Below are 25892 nucleotides of genomic sequence, written 5' to 3' on the forward strand. Positions count from 1 at the left end.
TAAATGATTTTCTATACCTATCCAATTAAAAGCAAGTCGCATATGTTAGTTATAAAAAAAGAAAAAATTCAGAACATCCTTAATAATAGACTGGCGTAAGAGTGTCATTGAATAGAAAGGCATTTATATCTACGGTTTAGTATCGAATTTTTAAAAGATTGTGATAAATTTATTGTATCGAGTGTTTCGCTTATGAGAAGCAAGAAACTGCGTGTTTACATAAAATTCAAATTATAAAAACATAAGATTATATTTAACAAAGAATATTTTGATTTTTATCTTTGACAAAGATCTTATTTTAATTATTAATTAGTTATCAATGAATTATTTTACGTTTATGTACAAATTTTAAAGAACACGCGCGCGCACACGCACGCACGCTCCAATAAAATAATAATAGTTAAGGAAATGAATATTAAAACTTAAATTTTTATTAGCAAAAAAATTTTTATTATGAAAAGTTCTAATTTGTTAATCATGGTATCATGATATCATTAAGTAAAATGGGAGTTAGCTTATATTAAGGTTTATATTGTTATTACTTATAATGCTATAGCTTTTAGATATTGTCATTTTCAATTTTACATTTTATAGTATAAAATTGATGTTTTTAATCAGAAAGAAAAAAAAAAACAAAAACAATAGAAAGTCAATATGAAGTCGATACGTCCATAATTTGTCAGTAGTGCCAATACTATGAAGTTTTATCAATTAAACGATGCGTTATTCCTTTTTCCGATATATACATAATAATGATTATAATACTGCAAAACTTTTTATTTTCATAAGGGCATAGAAAAAAGAATATCCTTCACGATCTAAGTGAATGATTATCTTACGCAATACTTATTGAACGATATTAGAAAGAAATATTAGCAAATCACGAATGGGAGCTCGTAAATAAAATGTGTTGGGAATTTTCCAAGTTTTTCTTAGGATAAACTGTATATTTATGTGAAAACTGATTATTTCCGGTTTTTGAAAATGCTCGAATTGCTTAAAAAAAAAAAAAAAAAATTCCTTCGATACATTTCTCAATGTGTAGATAAAATTATGGATTAAATCATGCGAGATTGGAAAATAAATAACTTAAGCTTTGTCAATTGTTTGCGAGTTCTTATATTGAATTGTTAGTAATTGTTAGTTGGACATTTCTTTTATCTGTACCGATTATCATTAATTTTCGGTAATTGCAATAATAAACCATTGAATATTGTAATTATATTAATGTCGTTAAAAAGAAAGAAACAATCGATTTAACGTCGTTCTATGTATTATCTATAATATCCGGTATTAAAATTTAGAATTCTTTTTAAGTTTAAAAAATTAAATGAATTCTAAAATATCCTGTAGTAGTTTAAATAATTATTAAAAAATTCGATTAAATTCAAAATTTGATTGAGGTAATTCATGTAATCAAGTATATTACTCTTTCGTCTACATTCGTTTATAAAAAGCAATATTCGATTAAGTTCAAAGTATTCGAGTTATTATCAATTAATAGTTGGTGAGTATTAAAAAAAAAAAAATATATATATATATATAAATAAAAATAAATAAATAAGAAAAAGTAAGGGCTTGTATTTTAAATACATTAGTGGTAAACGTGCAAGAACATAATTTAATAATAATAAAAGCTATCGTCTAAATAATTTAGATAATTATAGAATTTTTCAATTAGATGTAATTGAACGGCTGTTTATCCGAACAATAACATGTTGTAAAAAAAAAAAAAAAAAAAAGAAAAACGAAAAAAAAAGAAAAAAAAAAGCTTGATTATTTTGTTGTATTTGGTCGTTGAACGATCGAAATCTCGTGTCCTGAGCATAAAATTTATGGGATAAATAGTCCCTCGGCGTAAATCTAAATCTAATCCTGGAAAAGCCTTATACTGGATTCACTTTTCTTCGATTTGTAAACGATGGTGTAATGAGCGTAACATTGGATTAATCCTATGGCAATACAGTTTTAGGTGGTGCAATTGAAACAGGGTCTAAGGTAATTGTTGCAGATGTAGAATTGGATAAAGCAGGATATAATTTTCTTTTTTATTTCAATAATCGAAAGTGTCCAACTGTTGGTTTAATAAAATGGAAAATTATAAAACGTATCCTAACTCTAGATATAATAAGACTTTAATGGATAAAACAATTGCGACTAATTGTCAAACTAATATGTCAAGTTTGCGCTTAATGTAAACATAAATGTTGTTTACATTTGCATAGTTTGTAAATTAGCGAAGTGTTAAATAGACTAAAATTATTTACACAAATGGATTTATATTATTCAACATAAAGGACGAAATGCAATCTACGTTTTGTTATTGTAATTTAAATATACTGAATTTGATTAAAATCACAAATTTTGTTGATTAAGGATTATAAAGCATCAGACTACCTATTAATATTCCAAATATAGAGTCCCGAGAGAGAAGTCTAATTTTTATTTATAAAAATCTAATATGTATCCTATACAAAATACTAAATACTCAGATTTTATGAGAGAGTATTGTAAATTAATATTTATTTGGCTTGGTGGGCCATTCGTGCCTTTCCTGCCTTTCCTGCAACAAATTTCAATTTCAAGGCTGCTAAAGCGGAAAATTTTCCTCCAAATGCTGGGAAACGAGGTTCCATATTATTGTAGAGACTGTGATTTTAAATGTAATATCTTCTCTGTATCTTCAATTAATGTTTATGTTAATGGAAATTATATTAGAGAAGGATGTTAATAGAGTTTTGTATGAATCATTGTCGTACGTTTATCAACATATTGTTTGTTTTTTTAAAAAATTTGTAAGAAATGTAACGTTGGTTGCCGCCGCTTCAGTTGGTAATACAACTTTTTCTTCTTCATAACATTTATTTACAAATCATTAAGTGCGTCAGCCCTCACACGCATACACACGCACGAAAGAGAAACGTGAAAGAAAAATCACTTTTTAATTTTCAACTAACTTTAATGAAATTATAAGTTATAATAATATAATAACGCATATATAAATAGCTTACAGTTTTGCCATATTTTCCAATAAATTGTATTACGAGGAGACAATAATTAAATTACAATATTGACAGTAATGTGCTATTTACAAAATAGCTAACTCGAATTTTTGAAAATTTCATTTTCAATGCCTTTTAAACATGGCCTTAAACTTAACGGAATTAACTTTACAAAACATTAATCTTAAAAATATCCTCTCCTGACTTGGCGCATCATACGCGGAAGATATAATAGCCATTCGTTGAAATAATTTGACAAACAATTTTCCAAAGTAAAAACAAAAACAAAATTTACTAATTAGAATGAGCGATAAATATTATTTCGAAAATTATGACAGTTGTATGAATGTCAATCGTTTAAAGTAAAGAAAAAACTGCTTTTCACCTTGAATTATACTCCAAATTGTACTTCTTCAATTTATCGATATTTTATATGCGAATAATGTAATTTCTAAGGTAGCTGACGATCTTGGCTTCTTTTTCCTTTCTTCTCTCTCTCTCTCTCTCTCTCTTCTTCTCTTTTCTCTTCTCTTTTTTCTTCTTTTTTTCGTCTTTTTTTCTTTTTTCACTTGATATTACATTAATATACGTTGATTATTAATTCGTTGTACAATGTATTAAAATAAGATGAGTGTTACCTTTGGTCCCGTTGATAGAATCTTACAGTTTAGAATCATTGATTAGAACAATTGTTAGTAGTACAACGTTATATTATATAAAAGTAAGTATTGTCGATAAAGCGACATGACTATTAATGTGAAAAATTCGAATAATTGTCGATATTTTGTGGTTTTTCATAACACTTTACAAAACGAAAGAAAAAAAGAGTTTTTTTTGGGGGGGGGGGCGTCATAATTGACTGATACGAGTTTCACTCGCAATAAGAAAATATATATACAGCTTTCGACAATTACCTGGGGGAGGAAAAAAAAGCAAAAGCAAAAATTCAAGTTAATTTCACATTTTTATATCTTGATCAAGGATAAATCTTATGTATAACTAGCAAACATATATATCGAGCACCAAAATGTTTCCTTTTATTTAAACATTTATAACGAAAAACATATCCTTCTCCCTTCCCTCCCTCCATCCCTCCCTTCCCGAGAAGCGAAAAACCATTAATACTAATATTTACATAAAGTAATATCAGACGTTTGAGAGCTGCGATTGGCGAAATATGTCGTATATTTTTACATTTTTTCAAAAAGTAACTTACGAAAAGAAGTGCTTAACGTTAATAAATAACAATACATAATAATAACAATAATAATAATAATAATAATAATAATAATAATAATAATAATAATAGTAGTAGTAGTAGCAGTAGTAGTAGTAGTAGTAGCAGTAGCAGCAGTAGTAATAATAATAATAATAATAATAGTAGTAGTAGTAGTAGTAATAATAATAATAATAATAATAATAATAATATAAAGAAGAAGAAGAAAGATTAATTATTTCATTAATTAAACACAGTTTCAAACGTCTTAATTCACGAACAATTTAAACGTACAATTTAAATTAACATGATTCTACATCTAACATTATGACTGACTGCCAACAAGCATTTTGTTTTCTAGACTTTCTTGCAACGTCTCGTTTTCACTTCAGGCTTTGCTCAACGTTCAACTAATGCTTTACCGCGGAAGAAATAGTTTCTTATCTTGTAGCTTGTCAACGCTTAATATCTTTCAGCAGCCTGCAATTTAAAAAGACCAAGCATTATTTTATTGAACACTCTCGATTGTCGCAATTGTTATAACAATGTTTTAATCGCGGCGTTCCTCTAAACAAGGAGAAGGGGTAGGAAAAACTATTTTTCCTTATCAAATTCACTTCTTATTGATTATACGCATTTCCTCGCACGGCTTAAGCGCCGTGTATTATGCAAGAAGCGAAGAGCAAATAAATAACGATAGGCTACGAAAGCGCGATCGAGCCATCTGACGAATTCAATGACCAACGGTTGGCAATAAATTATTTCCATTCTTATGTTACTAGTAACGTTGTCAATAAAGTCGCCGGCGCAAAAAAAAAAAAAAAAAAAAAAAAAAAAAAAAAAAAAAAAAAAAAAAAATAAAGAAGAAAAAAAAAGAGCGAAAAAAAATGCCGGATTGATGCGTTTGACGCGCGATACTAGACAAAGAGATTTGGAGGATCGGTAGTTGCGAGGCGCACGTTAAGTCGTGAGCCGGGATTTCCGGGAGCTCGAGGCACCTCAACAATCCGACAGGTAACGTCGTCGACTCACGCTCTTCAATTTCACCCGTCCGCCAAAGTTCCTGATCGACTCCAGCAGCTGATCCCTGGGATCCAACTGGACGGTCGGTGTTGGTTTCGGCTTGGGCCTCGCGCTCACGCTCTTGAGGGTCACGCCCGTGATTATCGGCATCGTCGGTGGCTTCGGCACTCCCTGGCCACCGCCGTTCATCTCCTTAACGAGCCTCGACTCCTGCTGTTGGCTCGTATCCGAGCCGCTGTTGGCTGGGGGCGGCGCGCCGTGGCCGTTGCTCGCGATGCCGACGACGGAGGTGTAGCGCTTGGTGGGAGCCGCGAGCCCGTTCGTCCGGGACTCGCCGTTAAGCTCCGACTTGGTCCTCTCCAGGTACTCCGAGTGACGCTGACGCGGCTTTTGCGCGCAAACCGGAGCCTTGGCTCGGGCTCGCACCTCCACTTGGCCGAAAGCCTTCGTCAGCTCGCGGAAGTTCACCTGCCGTACAAAAGATCCAAGGTTACCATTTAACTTTGCGCCCGACTTAAGTTTAAGTAAGCTTATGTTGTGCAATGCGCGAGTCCGTTTGTGACAGTAAGTTGGCAAATTTACGCTTTCTAGAACAATTTCGCAATGCTAATTGAATGTCAATCCTCAATCTTAAGAATAATACATTTTTACTATTTTTGCCAAGATAATTGATCCAATCCAATAATGATCAATAGTGTAATAACATCACTTGTTATTAAACAAAAATAATAATACAAATGAACAAAAAATCCAGTGTCGATCGAACTTGCCCCAGTATTTTCTCATATTCCCGTACCTGTTTTATGATTGATATTAACTCGATCTCTCCAGGTTTTTTTTCCCCCCTAGTATTGCCCGGTATTCCTTAATTCCCTAGTACTTGAATGTACACGAAAATACTACAGCTACGAAGAATATGTAATTTTATTATAAAAGACAGGGAAACGATACGATTCCAGATGAGAGATCCTTGTCAAAGAACAAAAAAAAAAAAAAAAAGAGAGAGAGAGAGAGAAATGGCAAAGCATTGTGGCCGAATCTTTGCGTATTTGTTGGATATTCGAATTCCCGTAATCGGGCTTGGCGATCTCTATACACTGTCATAGTTCTTGATTTTGTCATCTCAAATCAAAGTCACAGGAGCAAGAATAAACGGCCCTAGGTTATTGACTGCTTGAAAGATAAGGAAGCTAATAGAGATAAGCGGAGGTGAAACGAGCTCGTACTAACCGAACTCGTGTCGACGCGCGACTCGGCTACATTGTCGGCTTCCTTGGCGCACGCAGGCTCCTTCCTCAAACTAGCCTCAGCATTGAGGCTGACGACGGTTCTGGGTCCCGAAGCGCTACTGGAACCACTGCCTCCACTGCTTCCACTGCCTCCACCACCTCCAGCACCTCCTCCTCCTCCTCCACCACCGCTGCTGCCGCCGCCGCCACCACCACCACCTCCGAGCTTGTAGTCCGTGTCGTTTTTGATCTGCACGTTGACGCAGGCGCGCTCGGACCAGCTGCCGAGGCTCACCGATGGCGGCCCGCAGTACGTGTAACGCTTGCCGACCTCGACGTTGCGTCGATTATCCCGCAGCTGAGCTTCGGACCGCGTGGCTGACTCCCGAGGCTCTTGCCTGTGGAATTTTTCAGGTACGCGTTACGCGTGGATTTAGTCGTTGGATAGTTGGTCCAGCGATGACCTCCATCCATTGGCTTTATTGCTTTCGATGCCACCCCCCCCCCCCCCCGAAATTCACCACCTCATTCACATGTCTATTTGGTGTGGAAATTCACCACATCATTCACATGTCTATTTGGTGTGGATGGTTTCTTTATTTGTTTTTTTTTTTTTTAATTTTGTTTCCGTTAATCATTTCGCACCACAACATCGAATGAAGATAATTAATTGTCAAGCAAACTCTATCGACAATCGATATGTAAATAAAGTAAAAGTGGCCTCTTTAGCGAATCGATCGTCGTAATTAAGAACTTAAATTTTATATCTTCGATTTTATTTGAATATTCGTGTTTTAGTTCGAAAATAAGCTTGAGATACTTAATAGACATACTAGACATGATTAACGAACATCCATGTAATAAAAGTGGCAAATCTTACCATTTTTTTGTTGAAAAATTATCACTGGTATTTCTGTAGCCATTTTCTTCGGTCGCTTGAGCATTTTTCAATTGCGGTAAAATGCTCTTCAGTACCTAAAAGAAAGATTTATCCTTAGATTGAAATTTAAAAAAAAGAAACTAAAAGAAAAAAAATCAAGCTCATGGATATTTGTTTTTTTTTTCTTTTCTTTTAAATAATAAACAAAAAACGAAAAAGAAACAAAAAAAAAAACAAAAAAAAAATAGTCTGGACATGAACGTTCTTTGACTTTATTTGTAATATCGATAATTGCTCGTGGTTTGGTTGAATTTGTGCTCAAGAGCATTGTAATAAGCTGCTGGGCGATGATGGGGAACGATTGTTGCGAGTGACGATGGACGATCGGGCATAGAGAGTCACCAAGTCTTATCGCGGATAAAAGACTCGGTTATAAAAGTCCATTGATAAGTGCAAGGATTACGCTGGTCGAGATTAGGAATAAAGAAAGCGCGCATCGCAATGAAAAAGAGGCGCGTGAAAATGTTTTGGCTCATACAACAGCCCATCGATTGCCATTTTACTGGACAATTATCTACGGATATAAATAATCGTGCCTCGATCACACAACGACACTCGAACGATAAGATAATAAAGGTCTGGCAACCTACCTGTAAGGATTGAAGCTGCTTTTCCTTCGTGGGCTCCTCCTGCTTTCTCAAGATATTCTCCCTCCATTGAGAGAATTTCTCCTTATGCCTGGGTATCTCGTCGGTCGAGCTCACGTTCACATTAGCCAAACTCGTGAATTTCTTAGCTGATTTATTATTCTCGAGCTGCGGGCGCTCGGCCACTTTTATTTCATCCCTCGACTTTTCGATCTCGTTGGCTCTGTTAAAAAATTTCTCGCTGCTCGACAAAATAATATAGCTCTTGGATCGATGCACCGTCGGCTTCTCCCTTGGTATCTCGTTTCTCTCGGCTAAATCAGAAATTCACGACAAATTAGCTTGACAAGCTCATCCTCCATTCCCGGAGTATCCGTATTTTGATTTAATCGGTGAAATTCGCCTCGAGTCTCGGTAAGTAATGCCCCAGCCGATCGGCGTTGCCTCGTGAGGATAGATGTACAGAGAGAGAGAGAGAGAGAGAGAGAGAGAGAGAGACAGACAGAGAGAGAGAAAGACAACATTACTTACCAAACTTGGCTCGCTCATCGACTAGTGGCACGGACATCCTCTCCATGCTTTGTGCGGCCTTTAGTGTACCGTTCATGGCGAATTTCTCCTCGGCGGCGAAATCCGCGGCGGTGCTCCTGCCTCTCGTGAGCGTCGCGAACCCGTTCATCACCCGATTATGTTGTTGTTGTTGTTGTTGTTGTTGTTGTTGTTGTTGTTGCTGTCGTTGTTGTTTCTGCTGTTGCTGTTGTTGTTGTTGATGCTGTTGCTGCTGCTGCTGCTGCTGTTGCTGATCGGGCGGGTCGAAGATGTCGAGGCACTTTTGGCGCGAGTAGGTCGTTATGGTGAAATTGGCGAGGTTGTTCTCCACGGGCGCGATCTTGGGCGCGTAGGACTCGTCCCGTGGGACTGGCTCGACGATCGGCCGGTTGCTCTGGATCCTCGTCTCGAGCTCGGATATCACCTCGGCCTGCTTCTGCTCGGTCGACTCCAGAGAAGTTTGGCTGCTCGGGCTCGGTCGACTCGGCCTCGCCTGGCCAAAGTCCACGGCGTCGCGGCTCGTCGAGTCGATCGTCGGCGACTGCTGCCGCGCAATCGGATCCCCGGGCTTCTTCGCCTCCGCGCTATTGGCCACGTGGACCGTCTCCCTCGCCGTTGACTCCTTCTTCACCGGTTGCTCTCTCCCACCTAAGCGAACAATCCTCATCTTGTATCTCCAAAATTGACAGCGTTGTCGCGCAAACATAAACTGTCGCCCCGTAAAATTCCATTCGCGTCGTACGTGTTCGGTGCTTGCGTCTAGCGACGATCCGGACTGTCTCGGACCCAATCCCAACTCCGTTTTATCGTGGCTCATAGAGCAAATTTTTGGGAATCGCGGCCAAACGCCCGACAGGCAGTTTTTCATTAGCAGTCGTTTCGAGTTTCCGAAGATTACGATTGTTTCGAATTGATCGGCGTTGTTTTATAATAAGACTCGTCATCGCGGCCCTCCGTCCACTCGTCTCGTACGCGACAATCCGTCGAAGAGAGGATGAGAGAATGTATAAGCGCCGGGCCCGCATACTCACCGGGAGGGACCTCGACGGCCTTGGCGTCGTTGTCGTCGCGGAAGGCGCTCGGTGGCGCGGGTATCTGGTAATCCCAGTCGCCGATCGAGATGTCCTCGCCGCTCGCCGACACGTAGTCGCTCGTGTCCTGCCCGAGGTTCGCCCCGGCCTCGTCGCTCGACGTCACCAGCTGCTCGTCCTCCTCCGGTCCCTTGTCCTCCTCGTACGACCTCGACCTCGTACCTGCAAGATAACCCGAGCCAGCCGACGAGTGAGAGAGCGAACTAATTGAGCGGGAGCTCGCGGAGCCGCGCGGCGCTCCCAGGCACGACAACGCGTGGGCGTCATTACTGGACAGTCATTGGAACGGCCGAGGAAAGCTGGCGTTTCCGTCGAATACGCGGCTGAGGCTCGCGAGACTTTCACGCTCGAGCATCGAGGCTTCCCCGAGGCACCGTTCCTTCGTTCCTTCCTACCTTTGGATTTCCGACTCGCACGTGCCTTCCCCTCCTACGCATCGAGCCGCGCTGCTCGTCAATAATTCTTCATACCGTAATTGCTCTCACCACGTGATTATGCGATCTCGCCTCTAATCGTTACTCTTGAAATTCATTTTTTCGTCCAAATTGGAATCCAAGAGGTTTGGCTATACGGCACAGAGGGGGAGGGATTCGTTTCATTGCGATAGATTTCTGTCTATTATTGATGCTAAGTGTTCCATACAATGATTAAATAATAATTTTAAAGCATCGTCCTAAGCATAGTCCGTGCCTCCCCCCCCCCACCCCAATCTACCACTATCTCTACCTCTCGGAGTTTTAACAACTTGGCGAAATAAGTAGAAGATACTCGGTTCACGCGCCAATTGATTATTGGACAGACAAATCGTTCGTTAATGGCAGTGGCTCGTCCTAACGATATCATTAAGTCGTGGAGTGCATTAGCGATCGGCATGCCTCATCATCATATGCCCAAGCAATAGTCGACGAGCCGTGTATTTACATGGATTTTACAATCAATAAAACGGCCGGCCGCCAACCGATCGTCAAGCGGCCCTTGGATGGATTTTTACGCATTTCGCTTATGACGTTTCGCTGGTTGAGCGAGAATTTCAAAAGCCCCATTAATATTTCAACATTACGAAATCCGGCCTCGCTCCGTCGGCTAGGATCTTATAATCCCAGCCATATACGTCGTAGGACAGGAGCGACGGACGCGCGTCTGAGTCACTGTCAGCCAGAGAGGAGCCGGTACGATGAAGTCGAGTCGTCGATCGTATCTCACCTGCGGCGGCCACTTCCGTGACGATGCTCCTCGCCTCCTCGCGTGCCTCCTTCTCCGTACTGGCAACTACCGGATCGAGGAGTGGGACCGTCGTCGGTGGAGGTGTCGAGGTTACCAGCGAGTGCGACAGCGTGTCCGAGACCTTCTGCAGGAGAATGTCCGTCTCCGTTGGCGAGGATTTACCTGCGATCGTAGGACATCGTTTAGTAAAGCCAAAAGAGCCTTGGATTCGAGAGGGTGGTTGGTTGGTGATGGTGGTGGCTGTGGTAGTGTAGGGAGATGGAATTGGGTAGGGTGGGGAGGAGGGACACGCCCTCGACGCTGTCACTCGACCGCCAGTAAGGACGAGCGGCGTCCTCGAGCGACCGGCCTATCAATTGCAAAAATTAATTGCCCATTGGAGTGCTTTTCGTCACGACAGTTGTGTTCAACGGCATTGGAGCAATTCCGAATGAGTGCTCAAGGACATTTGCGATTCGATTTCGAAAAGTGGCTTTGTGTAGCGGAGGGCATAAATATATTTGTCGGTTGACTCTCAGCTCGTCGGAATTCATTATTCTAATGATAAGGATTTGAAAGTAATTTTGGCTCCGTTGTTTGGTGCAATTAATTCTTGCTGTGCGAATAAGGCCGGGTAAGAGTTAACTGTCATAAAGGCACGCATGTATGAAAATATTATCATTCGTATAAGTGTTTTCCTTCTCATGGATCACAGTCAAATGATTGGAGTAGCAAGTAAATACTACTCTTTGCCATTTGTATTGGAGGCGTTCATAGTGAAATATCGTTTTTGACTTTCAAGTTGTGTCAATTAGGGTCGACTCGACGTAAGAGCCAAAATCCATTGTTTCTCCGAAAACAATTGTACGGACAGTAACATTTAAGAGTAATCGTTCGTTATTCAGTTGTTTATAATTTCAGAGAATTTGTGAAGTAAGATGTAATTTTGCGATATCCGTGGCCATTTATTGCACTTGTGACACATCACACATTTTTTATTTTAAAGTCAAATTAGATAGAATTTATGGCATCCCTCAAATTATACAACAAAACATTGATATATGTATATAAAAACAAACAAACAAACAAAAAATAAACAAAAAAAAAAAAAGGAAGTTTAGCGAACATTTTTAGTGAAATGGCTTTTCTGTTGACTCAAATCGAATTTTGATAAAAGTTTATAAAAACATCGTTTATTTATATCGACAATATTAGGAGAAATTCGTTAGTATTGGAATATTGATCCTCTTACAGTCTACAATATATATTGGCGAATATCTTCTTAATAATATAATATTGAGAGAGAAACAACGATTAATGTACTTATTGGGTAAGAAAAGTCATAAAAATACAAATGGTTAATGATTGATACAATTTAAATAATTCAACATTTTTCTCATCTGACAAAACGATGCCTCCTACCATCAATCATACGACTAATTAAATTTATTAAGTTATAAGTTGAAAAAGAAAAAATAATGAGAAAAAAAAAATAAAACCATCACCAATAGTTAGTAAAGTGCAAAAGATATTATTGAAAGAGGTGCGGATACTTATCAATTTACAAATAGAAGTCCAATACCAGCGATTTTTCCTCTTCAACTTTACCATTCAACTATTCAAACGTGCAAATTAGAATAAACAGCGATTTTTATATGAAAAGTCTGTTTTACTTAAATTAACAATTAATAAAATAATAAAGTGCAAAGACATACAATTTGTGCTCGTTTCATGACGTTCTTTAAACATTACCATTATTATTATTATTGTTGTTGTTGTTATTGTTATTGTTATTATTATTGTTATTGTTATTAATTACACTAAATATCTACACTGTGCAGTAATAAAAGTTAACTCAGGGGTTGACTGATTAGGTGTGAATAGAATTTGTGCTGCACCGAGAACAACTTGCCCATTCTAAATTAATTCTCCGATATTATTTCGACCAAAACAGTGCCAATTCCAAGATTATCGTTTGCTTGATTCGCTCGACTTTTAAAAACTTTGATTTTTGTTACGAGCAATATTGTGCGTCGCGAGCTGATGCATAAATATCGAAGACAAAGAGCGTAATTTTAATCGATCGTACGCGCTCTTCCCGTCATTTCCATAAAATTTGTTTATCGGGTAGTTGACTTTATCGATCGAGTCAATTGCTCAAAACGTTAAGTACACTGTGGTCTTATTTTTCCCGTTCTGCCTCTCTCTCTCTCTCTCTCTCTCTCTCTCTCTCTCTATCTATCTATCTATCTTCAAGCCTTGAACTCGGTATTATATCACTTTAGCTAAGGGACAACGAGGAAGATATTGATATTATCGCTCAACAGCGAGATCAATGTGGCTTTGTAGCCTTGGACGCTCCTTCGTCTTCGCAAGTCGGAGGACTTTCAATCGTTAAGGCGACAGAATCTCGTAAAGGGCCGGCGATCAATTCGAAAAATGTCGTCGTGTCCGCATCACGGCGAAACCTCTCGCGAGAATATGAAATCGATCGGTAAGCAGTTGGCAGGAAGTTGGACCGAAAGTTGGCGCCGAGGTACGAGAGAAGACGACATAGTAATAATCATCGGTGGGCAAAGTAGAGCGAGTCGACAAACGTTCTTTGTTCGACGGCGTCCCGGATTATTATTCTCGGCGCAGCAGTGGCCGAAGCTGGGCCGTGGGTGAGCACCTCGGGCACCTGGTACCGCGGTCGAAGCCTCCTCGATCCTCCTCGGATTCTGGGCGTCGAGCGTGAAAGCCTCGCCGCCATTGGTCGTTAGGTGGCGTGTGCGCATCTCCACTCGTCCCAACTCCAAGTGCATCCTGTCCGACTGACTGCGCAATATCTTCCCGCGTTTTTTTATCGCCGTCTCCGCGGCTCCGTCCAGGTCATTCGTGCCGTTGCTGGCCAACTCGGGCTGCTCGGGGCATTGAGGTATCGTCGATAACACCGGGCAGGACGGCCCTGCGTCTCTCCCGTCTTCGTCACCTGGCCCGCTAAGCTCCAGATCGGCCAGCCTCGAGTTCACGCTCGAGCGCCCCGTGGCAACGGACACTTTGATCCTTGTCGTCCTCGCATTGTCATCGAGGCCGTAGCCGCCGCCAGCCCCGTGTCCAACGAGCTCCATCCCCACGTCGGAGTCCGCGACTCTGGCCGTATCGGCGTGGCCGATCGCGAGCTCCGAGCCCGTCCTCGAGCCTACGCTCGAGTCTTCGTCCGCGCGAGGTGACCACTCCGACTCCCCCCTCGGATGCAAGCTCGCGACCCTGGCGGCGGTGGCGGCTCGAGGCGACTCCTGGAGTCGACCCTCGGCCGCCTCGATGATCGAGTCGATGGCCATGGCGATCTCCTCGCGCTCGTCCTCCGTCAAGCTCGGGAGGCCGAAGGCCGCAGCCTCGGTGACCGAGGAGCAGCCGGGACTATTACAACTACTGCAGGAGCCGACAGTCGTGGTGGTAGCGACGGTGGTGGTGGTGGCGATGGAATTGGCGGCAGCGGAAGCTCTTAACGCGTCTGGCACTTCTACAATGCACGACGGGGATGATGGGGCGGCGCTTTTCAGGATTTTGCGCGGCTTTGGAATGGGCGGCGCAAGCTCTGCCGGGCGTTACGTCCATCGGATTTACAAAACAAAAGGCACAGAAAGCTACTGACCCATAACCAGTGCAGCTTGGAGTGATAGGCCGTCGTGGTCAGACATGAGCATTGTTAACAATATCGTAGCAATTGTCGCGCTAATTCTCCTGATTAAATAATCAGCGACACCATTTCACGTACTTTCTTTGGCCTAGCACGATCGGACGTTAGCCAGTTCGACGGATGACGAGTTTGAGGTGGAGAGGCTGAGCGTTTTTAATGGTATGAAAAGGATCGAGAATACGATGGAGTCACGGCTTTGCGTGATTATTGATATTGCAGAGTGATCGAGGGAGACTGCTCGTTCGCCGACAGGTTGTCAAGCTAATTGAACATTAGGCGAGCCTCTTGTGCCATTGTTCCCCCTGATTTTGTGCGCCACTTTCGTGTCCTCCTGACAATATTGAAGCGCTAATGTGGATGGCGCGCGGTGACTTACGAATTGCGAGGCTACTTTGCATTTTACCGGTAATATGCGATTTCCAAAGGAAATAAAAGAAAAGGGAGGGAAGGGAGAAAGTAGGCGGGGGGGGGGGGAGAAAAAACGAAAACGAGGCCTTCTTATTTTACACGGCAATTTAAATAACTGGCAATGTGCATCGGAGTTTGTGAGTGGTCGAGACGCATTTGGAAAGTCAGTTTAAAGATAAATTAATTTGATGCGATGTTAATGAATAATTGGGAGGGGATTGAAGCTTTAACGTTCATATGATTTTGTTATAAAGGCAATTAAACGATGCTTTGTAAGCCGGTGATTTTTGTAATAAACAAATTGGTCACTTTTGATGAACGACGCTTGATTATTTTCTTAATAATGCTCATATCTGACCGAAACTGTTTGAAAGACTAAAGAGTAAACAGTTCATTCAGGTAGTACGATCTATGCAATTACTTGGCTCCACTATACGTAGAGAGAGAAATGTAGAATCGAACGACGCCGTATCAGCTGTAAGTAATAATTAAGCAAGCTAGGAGGAAGTTTCAGAAACATGTTTAATAGAAATATTCTTCAAACACCGTTAATTATAGCAATAGCAATCTTATTATATACAACAATGATTATACAACGTGATTGATATTTGCGTTGGAAAGCAGATAAAAAAAAAAAAAAACCAAGCATTCCAATATATATATATATATATATATATATATATATTATGAGTACATTTTTCGTTGTAAAAATAAAATATAAAAACGATAAAAAAGAGATTAATAATAAGAAGAATAAAAACAAAATAATTAAACAATGTTACAGTCTTCTTTCTTGTAAAATGAGATGCCAGACACAATTGAAATGCCGAAATGAAATTTTCTAAGCGCATGATTGGGCATAAAATTGTCTATGACGATAAATATTATTATAACCAATCGATCCTTTATTCAAATTATCACATTATCCTACCAATATTTTGCATATTCTGTTGGCGTTATAAAGCGCGATAAAGAAAATGTCTTTTTTCTTCAGCTTGTCAGATAATGCGCGCGCGCGTGTTATTGTGGAATGAAAAAATTGTAATCGTAAAAGAAAATACGCGCATATGCATTGTATTGTTGCTTCCCCCTCCACATTACACTCGGCACAAGGAAGCAATAAATGGCAATTATATTAACGAAGCCATGAAATAATAATAAGCTTGGGATCGCGAATTTTTTTTACCCAACAGTCACATCGAATGTTTCCGGTTCCTCGAAATATTTATACCGAAAAGAAATTGTGATTTCGCGAGAAGTTAAATAGTCCACACACCGTGTGCAATGCTCCAAAGTATCGAAAATATCGAATCAATTGCCAACTATTATTTACTTCCAGTTTAAAACGGTGGATTAAAACATGGTATGGGACGCGACACCATTGAATCCGACAATCCCATAAAAAAAACTGATTTTATCCCCTCTTAACTGGTATCTCGGATACCGATAAACCATAACTCGATCATTATCATAATTCGTGTCTTATATCGTGCCCCGGGGAAAAATGGAGCGAGCCACGTTATAAGGCGCTAAAGCGGGAAATAAGAAAAAATGAGAGAGAGAGAGAGAGAGAGAGAGAGGAAACAAAAAAGAAAAGCAAATGACGGATCAAACGAACTCCCCGGTCCTGCTTTCCAATATGGTATTGAGTCGCTCCAAGAAGCGAGTCCAATTCTCATTGGACTCCTCGCGGCTGACGAGACCCGGTGGCGGGGGCTCGAGGATGCTGAGCCTCGAGTCGCGGTTCGTCCTGGGTTCGGTACGCTCGACGATGGGCAGCGAGGGTAAACCATCGATGTCCCCGGGTATGGACACGTCCATGGGGGCGAGCTGCACGTCCTCGGGTTTCGTCGATATCGCGAATATGGCGAGGCTGCTGAGGGCCGGGGGCACGACCTCGTCCGCGGGGTCCGCGTGACAGCCGACGAGCCTCAGTTTGCCGAGCCTCGGCCTTCCGTCTCCGGACCCCGGCACCATCTCCCGGCCTCGGGGACAACAGTCGAAGCTCCCGTGTCGACGGAGCGCTGCGACGCTCGGCACCTTCACCACGATCTTCTTGCTCTGGCGCAGACTGCCGGACCTTGGCACGAGGCCGCGTTGGCGCACGGAGCCGGGGAGCGGCCTTGCTGGGGGGGAGATGCCCGGGTCTAGCGTGACTAGCTTACCTTTCTTGGCTACTCTAGCGGGATCTAGGGGGGGCTGCTCCTCGTCGTGCTTCGGCTCATCGTTGAGGTGGCAGCCGAGGTCCGAGCTGGCCTTGCTGCTGCCCGTCGCCGCGGGCCCTACGTCGATGTCCGAGGACGGCTTCGAGAGGTCCATGTCCGAGGTAAGCGACTCGTCCGAGTCGACGATGCGCTCGAGGCCCTGAGCGGAGATGGCCGAGGGCAGGGGACGTGCGATCGGTGGCGGTGGCGCCGCGCGTTTCTTACGCTGACCTAAGGAACGAAGGTGACGCGGAGCGCCAGGGTTAGCCCGGCTGGAGAAACTGGTCCATCATCATCGTCGTCGTCGTCGTCGTCGTCGTCGTCGTCGTTGTCGTCGTCGTCGTCATCGTCATCATCATCGTCATCGTCGTCGTCATCGTCATCATCATCGTCGTCATCAGACCCCACCCCCACCCCACCCCCTCACCCCATCAACCACCCAACATCGCTCGATCCCAATTTTTTTTCTTTTTCGGACAGTTGAGTTATAGTTAGATCCTATGTCATCATCGGGACGTATCGTTGACGCATCATTGCGTATATTTGTAAAAGTATGGCATGATGAAATGTGGTCAACACGGAAACACGAATCTTCGGAAATTTTAACACTACGGGTATTCACGCTTCTAGCAACAAACTGATTGAGGCGTCGATGCTTGGGACGTTTAGCGCGTTACGTGTCACAGAATTATGTCTGCGCGCTAATTGTCAAGCTATTTATTAAAAATTTATTTCATAACAACTTCTAAGATCACAAAAAGAATGTATATTACGGATTGGACGTATTATGATTAGTGATGGATTTGGAGATAGAAGCGGCCGTGTTTTGCATAACTTACTTGAGTCAGATTCTGCAGAGTAGGCGCGGGAATAAAATAAATTATCATTAGAAAATAGAATATCGTTACATGTGGATGAAACACAGATTTGATTTTATCGGCTAAATGATTGAAAAAATAATTAGCCTTGTAAGAATTTCTCATTCAAGCTCTCGTCGTTATATACATATATATATATATATATATATATGTGTGTGTGTGTGTGTGTGTGTGAGTGCGCGCGCGCGTGTGTGTGTATGTATATATATTTGTTGTGTGATCCGATGATTAAATATTTTGCGAATAATGTTCGCTGGTGTTTGTAACATTAAAAAGCTGTCGTACTGCGTGTGCAACATTATAAGCGAGTATCGGTAGTTCAAAATAATCTCACTGACCGATTGACGATTGACAAGTCCCATAATATCCGTGTTTATAAATATATTGGATAGGCAGTTGTGCGATCCTTCAGCACACAATGTAAAGAACAATGACGAGGTCGCGTAGTTGAATCGCGTCGCGTAATAAATCGAACGTTGCGTTGTGTGCGTTACATATGCGTTTACCTATATAATTCACGACCTCATGCGAACCGACGAAAACTTGTCCAAGATATTAGCACATGTCATTACTTTCACCGTCCAATACACCACCGACGAAATAAAGTTTCTCCGGAGTCAGGGAGACAGACGGACATACAGACAGAGAAACGATGGATTGGCGAGGTCAGAGAGAGAGAGAGAGAGAGAGAGAGAGAGAGATGGCATTGGAGATGAAAAGTCCATCAATTTCAAATATCCGATTGCCCGAGACTTTAAAATATAATATGCCGCAATCTTCGAGCCAGCCACGTAATAATCATAATAATAATAATACACCGAGTGGTAAGGAGGTTACGACCCTCTCTCCCTCTCCTATTTGCGCATAATCGATCCTTACTGTCCCCCTCCGTACATGCTCTCCCCGATCTACTGAGAGCTTTCGAACTCGGAATAAAAAGAATAAAAATGTGCCACGAACCGGTGGAGCTGAGGGAGGTGTTGCTGATACCCCGGCTAAGGGTGCCCCCGTGACTCGAGGCGATGGCCAGGTTACCGAGGCTCTTGCTCGCCTGGGATGTGTGGGCGAGCTTTCTCGGTGACTCGAGAATACCCTGCATACGGCCCCTCCGTGGCAGCGTCTCCGGCATCCTCGCCGAGTCCGGATTGTCACTGAGAACCGAGGCCTCGTGGTAACCGGAACTGTCGCTGCTGTTGCGGCTGTGGCTTATCACGATCTTGTCCTTGTCGCTCGGCATCCCCGACACCGTCATCGTCTCCTGGAATGTGCCGTGCTCACGTATTATCCAACTTTTTCAAACGCTAATCGAGATTCACCGCTTACCGTTAAGCGACGCTTTTATCATGCACCGTGAATTGCCGATACTCGACTTACTCGCCTCACAAAAACATTCGACCTCCGAGGCGAAAATAGAACTATCAAGTTATGTCATTTTTTAAATTTTATATATATATATATATATATATATATATATATATATAGAAACATAGAAACATACTGTCGATAATTTGATAATATGATAATATGATATTTATCCGAATTTATGGAGTTTTGAAATGTCAGTCGTAGGGCTATTGTATGTATCAAGAGTTGGAGAATGAAAAACTCATGTCATAAATGTTATTGCGGTAATATTTTTCGTTCTAAGAGTCACTAAGGTTTACCAAAATCCAGGAAGATTTAATTATCTAATTGCTACGAATTACTTGCGGCAAACCGGATGTGATAAATGCAGTCAGCTTGATTTGTATTCACGGGTAATAACGATAATACGATGCATTATAATATGAAATCTCTGTTAAAATTCATTTTACAATTAATTGGCGTAACGCTTAATGGATAAGAATATATATATATATATATATATATATATATATATATATATATATTATGCCACACCAAGAGCATACAATAATACGATAGTACATTAAAAGCCCGAGCTTTGTGCTTTGAAATTCCGATTAAAAGATAATCGAATACATCGCGTCTGCTATTCTATTATAATTCCAATGTGTCCGTGCCGAGTCGAATGGGAGCTTTGATTATTGAAAAATTGAAAAATCGCTTCCCTCTCTAACCAACTGACCTGCTGTTGTTGTTGCTGTTGCAGTTGCTGCTGTTGCTGTTTCTGTTGTTGTTGTTGTTGTTGTTGTTGTTGTTGTTGTTGTTGTTGTTGTTGTTGTTGGGTGGGCGGTTTCGGTGCGGGTCTACGTTTCCTCTGGGGCCTCGCGGGCGCCGGTGGTGGCTGTTGGTGCGTCGTCATCGTCGTCGACGTCGTCATCGTCGTCGTCGTCGTCGTCATCGTCGTCGTCTTCGTCGTCTGATGATGAACGGGGCTCGAGCTGCGGGCGGTCTCGTCGCTGTGCGCGGGCGAGACGCTGCGGTTGCCAAGGCTATCGGTGCTCACCGAGCTCTCCTTCGACTTCTTGAAGATGAAGCCGAAGACGGATTGGCGGGCCTGATGACGCCTGCACTCCTCCTGCTTCTGCAGGGCCATTATGTCCTGGCTGCTGAGGGCCGAGCCCATGTGGCCGCGGGTCTGCTGTCGCGGACACAGCGTCACCTCCTGCAGATGATAGTCCTGGAGGCTGAGCGTCGGGTTCAGCGTCTCGGCCAGGTTCGCTGTCGCGTATACACAGTCGTCAATTTAATTATCTCGATCGAACGATCGATATGGTTGACTGGGGGAGGGGTGGCGTGGGGTGGGGTTGGGGTTGGGGTTGGGGTTGGGGTTGGGGTTGGGGTTGGGGGGGGGGGGCTGACTTTTGAATTGACTCCGATCGATAAGGTCGAAGGGACACCGAGTGATTTTTCCCTATCGAACGAGGAGTTTGGAGTAAAAGTAATGGATTTGCTTATTCCGCGAGCGCCAATGTCGGAGGGTGGAAGGAGGTCGTAAGGCGCTAAATCGATGAAATATTCAATAATTAAGATTGAGCGCGTCGATTTTGATACGAAACTTTCTACGCAATTCAGCATTTTCTCCTATACGTGCATTGATTGGATATTAAGTAGCCTCTCGGCTTCATAATACCTAGCCTATTATTCCAACTGAAGATTTCGAATTTTGATTTAACCTTTTTTACGGCTTAGCGTCGATTTAATACGTCGGAATATTTTCCAATTACTGCCACGCCGGCGCTTTCTAACCGCTTACAGTGTTACCTTAGTACAATAACGAGCGATCGGCCGTTTAGAAAGGCTACTCTTCGTTATTAGAGTGGACAAGAACCTTAAGTGGCCAGACGCGAGTGAAAATTGACGCTAATAAAGGCAATGGGCGTAGGTCGCGCGAGCTTTTATTCATTCAACGAGACCACGCGATCAAGTAGATCAAGCAGAAATAGAAAATCACCCTCGACATCGCGTACACGGCGCACATTAGCGTTACGTCAAAGGGTTCTCTCGGCCAGTGCGGTTGCACGCGGTACCGTAAATTCTCGCTACCAACAGCTAACGAATGAGGAAAAAGGACGAGAAAAGGATGATCCGTCTGGGGGGCGGCTGCATCTAGCTATATTGACGAAAAACCTCTCTCGCACGCCTTACTGCCGTACGTGGGAATGCCGCACGCACGCTCTCTCTCTCTCTCTCTCTCTCTCTCTCTCTCTCATTGGTATCGGCTCATTCGCTCACTCACTCACTCACTCACTCACTCACTCACTCACTCATTTATCCCGGCCCCGAGAAAATCGGATCTTGTTCCGCATCGCGGGGCTTCGGAAGCCTCGCCGCTCCTCGTGCGCGGCCGAGCGTGCGATCGGCCAACGAAGCCCGCTTTTATTTATTTCTCGTCTCGGGACCGTCGCTTCTTCGACTTCCACTGCCAATCATCGGGTCGACGCATAATCGACCCGCCGTTGACTTTTAATGCCACTAGTGACGCTCCACGCTATCCCAATTTCGTCGCGGGAAAATTACCGATGGATTTAGCTCAACGTTGCTTATCGCGATGTGGAGTGAGACCGATGACAATCACTGCCGCGAGCATCCTTCAAGCGGCATTTTCTTTGCAGGAGGTAGTGTCACGTTCGCTCAGACTGCTATTTAGTTGGACTCTGGATGGAGGGGATTAAACGAGTTTTTTTGCCGTTTAAGCGAGTCGCCGAAACGAATTTAATGTGCGAATGTCAGACGAGACGGACTATGCTGGCGCTCGTCTAATCGATCGATAAACGCTGCGATTTCAATAACCCATCGTTTTGGCTTCTCAAATGTCACGTTTATTTTCTTTTATTCCGTAGATTTTAATAACAATTCTCGGCTATGACTGATAAATAACGATTAACAAAGCGCTGGTCAAATAGGCGAGTACGGGAGGCTGAAATGCAGGTGATTTATTTAATTAAATGACCGACAATGGGCATGGATAATTAGAATGGATAATGAAGTTTAAAGTCCGTTTAAATGCCCTTTCCTTTCCAATCCTGACGCAACGATAATCTCGACCTAGCGAGGCACGTAAACGTCTAATTATCTTCGAGGAGCATTAATTCGTACGGACTTTAATCTAGTTCGCAAGCTCCAACGTATCGCAAATCCCGGTGCGGAAATTTTTGTTTAGAAAGTAAAAAAGAGCGCGTTAAAAGATATCCAAATCTCGGAATAAATCACAGGCGTCGAGTTGGATACGATTTACGGGCGAGTCGAGCTGTTTTCCATCTTATCGCCCGTCCATTTCCGTCAACTCCGCGAAACAAACGCGTTCTCGGCCAACTCCAAGGGGCCCGATATTTTTTTCCACCTGACAGGAAGTAGAACGTTCAAGATGCTATCGTCCAACACTACGAATTGGCCAAAGCTTGTTTGCGTAGTTCGGATGCAAATAGCAAATTCGAATGAATTAAGCGCTGAAGTTTTGGCAATGGGATGGATTTGGGAGACTTCAGCGCCAGGCGAAATGGTTAATGTCGCAACGACTAGCCCGACATGCGAGGGATGGCTAAGCCTGGATATTATTTGCTACGAGAAATAGCGAAGACTACTATCTCTGACTATGTGCAAGTCAGAGAGAGAGAGAGAGAGAGAGAGAGACGCTCAGATTGTGGAGTAGCCACTCTTGTGAAACACTTATAGGAATACGAAATATTATGATGTGAATAATGAAATATTAATAATTGCTTTTGGGGAGACGATGAAGTAGATAATAAAGAGTATTGTCGGAGTAAAATTGATAAAAATTTCAAGCAACGCTTAAGTTCGAATTTTGATTATTGTAGGTGTACAAATTATAATTGAAAAGTAAGAAATAGACTTTTCGTCTAAGAAAAACAATGACTCGTCGTTGTAAGTCTTAAAAATCTTGTGAATCTCTCTCTCTCTAACACTCTCTCTCTCTCTCTCTCTCTCTCTCTCTCTCTCTCTTTCTCTCTTTCTATCTCTGTTTATCTCAAAACGTTCGAATCACTTTCGCCTTGCGTGGTGATGGTGTGACGTAAAAAACGTGCTCCCTGTATGATAAATAAATACGCCAACTCAGGCGTAAATCAATTAGCCCTTAATTATCACATTTCTCCGATGCTGAAATTTCTCCCACCTGCGCTCCATGGGGATTCTTAATTACTGTTTGCCACACCCCCGCCGGCATCTTGCCGACGTCATGCGCTCTTGACCGCACACGCACGCATGCATACGCAAACGGGTTTACCGATACTCGCGAATTGTCATCGATAGATGATATATCGGGTCGAGTCAATTAGACTTTTCTGTCACATAAATCCTAATTTCGTCTTTATCAACTGACCTATGCTCAATCTATGCCCGTCCCGCCCCTGTCAATAACTGTCCCAAACGAAGCGAATAAGCAGCTTCGAATTTTCAATCGAAAGTTCATGTGAAAATGTGAGAATTGCCCAAGTCGACGAATAGATAGCGATACTTTGTAATCTAAATTTACCCCAAGTGTTGACATTGTTGTCGCAAAGGTTTCCTTTGGTGACGTTTTCATCGGGCTAATGCCGCGATTGTCATCAGATATTTGCCCACAAATGGAAAAGCCACGCGGTATCAAATGACAAATAATGTATAAACAAGTATATCGAAGTTCTTATATAAGATTAAAAAAGTAGAACGGTCCTTATCATGACACCATACATCTTTGAGAAATACAAGAATTTGTCGCGCTGAGTGTGACAAAAGTCTCATCCGATGTGGCAACGATGATGATGAATAGGCGCTGGCGCACTTTCAATTTTGATGGGAAACCGCATGTACGAGCACGTTAATCGCTTACATCAATCGAATGTTGAATCAGCCATTTAATTGTTTTGCGCTCGTTGCCTTGAAATGCGCGCGCGCATTAAATATGCGACATCGGCTTGTTTAGTTCGACCGAAAAAGCTCTATAAAAGGTGATGCGCCCGATCGAATGACAATTTGCAATCCGTCCTTGTATAAGGCACGCATTCGCGAATTTCGCCCGTCCGCCGGCGTTAATGCGCTCGCTTTCCGTGAAAATGCGCCGCTCGCGATTCCACGAACGACCGGATTTTGCAAACCTCGGTTAAAAAGTTAAAGTAGGCTCGACTGGTTGTTGAAATTCGGTCCCTCGAAAGTGGTGGTGGTGAGGTGGTGGCGGTGGTCGGGTCGGGGAGGGGTGAGCGACTGAGTTAATTTAGCGCAACGCTAAATTATTTTCCCAATTCGGGAATATCGGCGTATCTAGGTAACCGCGCGCGATGCCGGTGATCGGATTACCGATTCGCATGGGATCTCCTCCGGCTTAGTGGATTTTTCTATCGCTGGACACTCGCTTGACACTCGCTTGACACTCGGCTTGATCACCTTGACAATTTTCGGACTCGATCAGACGACGAGCCCGATCGCTTTAAACCCTGGAATTTGTTTATTTCAAGTGGTTGGGTTTATTGCATTCGTGCGTCTATTACGTGCAATTTGCGCAAATCAGTTTAACGTGCTCGTAGATCAGGTAATTGGCAATTGGAATTGAAAATTTTTTTCTCTTATCTTTTTTTCTCACCACTCTCTTGGAATACAAGATTTATTTCCACACTAATTCTTTATGTTTTGAGTTTATTGATAAGCTTTATTTTACTATTATTATATTTTATTAAAATTGTATTGAAATTGAAAAAGCGTCCGTTATTTACATTATTGCGATTGCCGACCGTGAAAGTCTTTCATCTTACGTATTTTTGAATAAGTTCATTATTATGGCTGAGCATAATGAAATATCTGTTTAATGTTCCCTTTTTGGGAAAAAAAAATTTTTCATTTTTCTTCATTATTTTTTTTTTACTATAGTAATGTTATTGTTATAAATACAGAGACATTAAAAGATGAATATAGATATGATTAATTTTAACAGAAGATGTAGAACTTTTACCTTTTTTAGAAATTGTCTAGCAAATTGGCGAATTTAAGGAAAGAAGAAACAAGAATGGCCATCGTAATTCGAAGGATACGCGAAACGTATAAATAATCACATTTATGCGCACTTAGAAATTTAAAAATTAATAATATCAATCAATATTTATTATATATATATATATATATATATATATATACGTGTATATGACTATATTAATATATATTTTCATACTCGGTACGCAGGCTAAACTGTCAACAATTATTAGGTATCGATTCAACCTAAGTTTTTTTCTTTTATTTTTCTAGTTCTATATGTCATACTATTAAAGTTAAAACAATTAAATATTTAAATAATATTAATTTTAATTAAAACGCGTATTACCGATTTATTATGTATACGAATTTTAATGTTATCCTCGCACCGTCGACACTTTGGATATACGATTTAAAATAAATAGCTCAGTAGTTACATTTACTATTTATTTATTTGCGGCTACATAATTATTTCAAAAAGATCGAGCTCAAGTAATATATATTTAATTGCATTAATG

The 25892-nt window shown here is 41.9% G+C and overlaps 1 protein-coding gene across 1 annotated transcript in view; it reads right to left on the bottom strand.

The window, feature by feature from the left end:
* Positions 1–5106: 5106 nt before the first annotated feature.
* Positions 5107–25892, bottom strand: part of LOC105363690 (uncharacterized) — a 176336-nt gene continuing 155550 nt past the window's right edge. Inside the window, 16 exon segments of the mRNA XM_011501441.1 lie at positions 5107–5709; positions 6472–6620; positions 6672–6868; positions 7351–7445; positions 8001–8311; positions 8529–8705; positions 8802–9194; positions 9578–9799; positions 10841–11023; positions 13512–14254; positions 14333–14420; positions 17096–17365; positions 18973–19241; positions 20095–20162; positions 20165–20289; positions 20320–20634. Coding sequence (XP_011499743.1) covers positions 5218–5709; positions 6472–6620; positions 6672–6868; positions 7351–7445; positions 8001–8311; positions 8529–8705; positions 8802–9194; positions 9578–9799; positions 10841–11023; positions 13512–14254; positions 14333–14420; positions 17096–17365; positions 18973–19241; positions 20095–20162; positions 20165–20289; positions 20320–20634 — 4097 coding nt within the window. The 3' untranslated portion in view covers positions 5107–5217.

The sequence above is a fragment of the Ceratosolen solmsi genome, unplaced genomic scaffold, assembly GCF_000503995.2.
Source record: "Ceratosolen solmsi marchali unplaced genomic scaffold, CerSol_1.0 scaffold3, whole genome shotgun sequence".
NCBI lineage: Eukaryota > Metazoa > Arthropoda > Insecta > Hymenoptera > Agaonidae > Ceratosolen > Ceratosolen solmsi.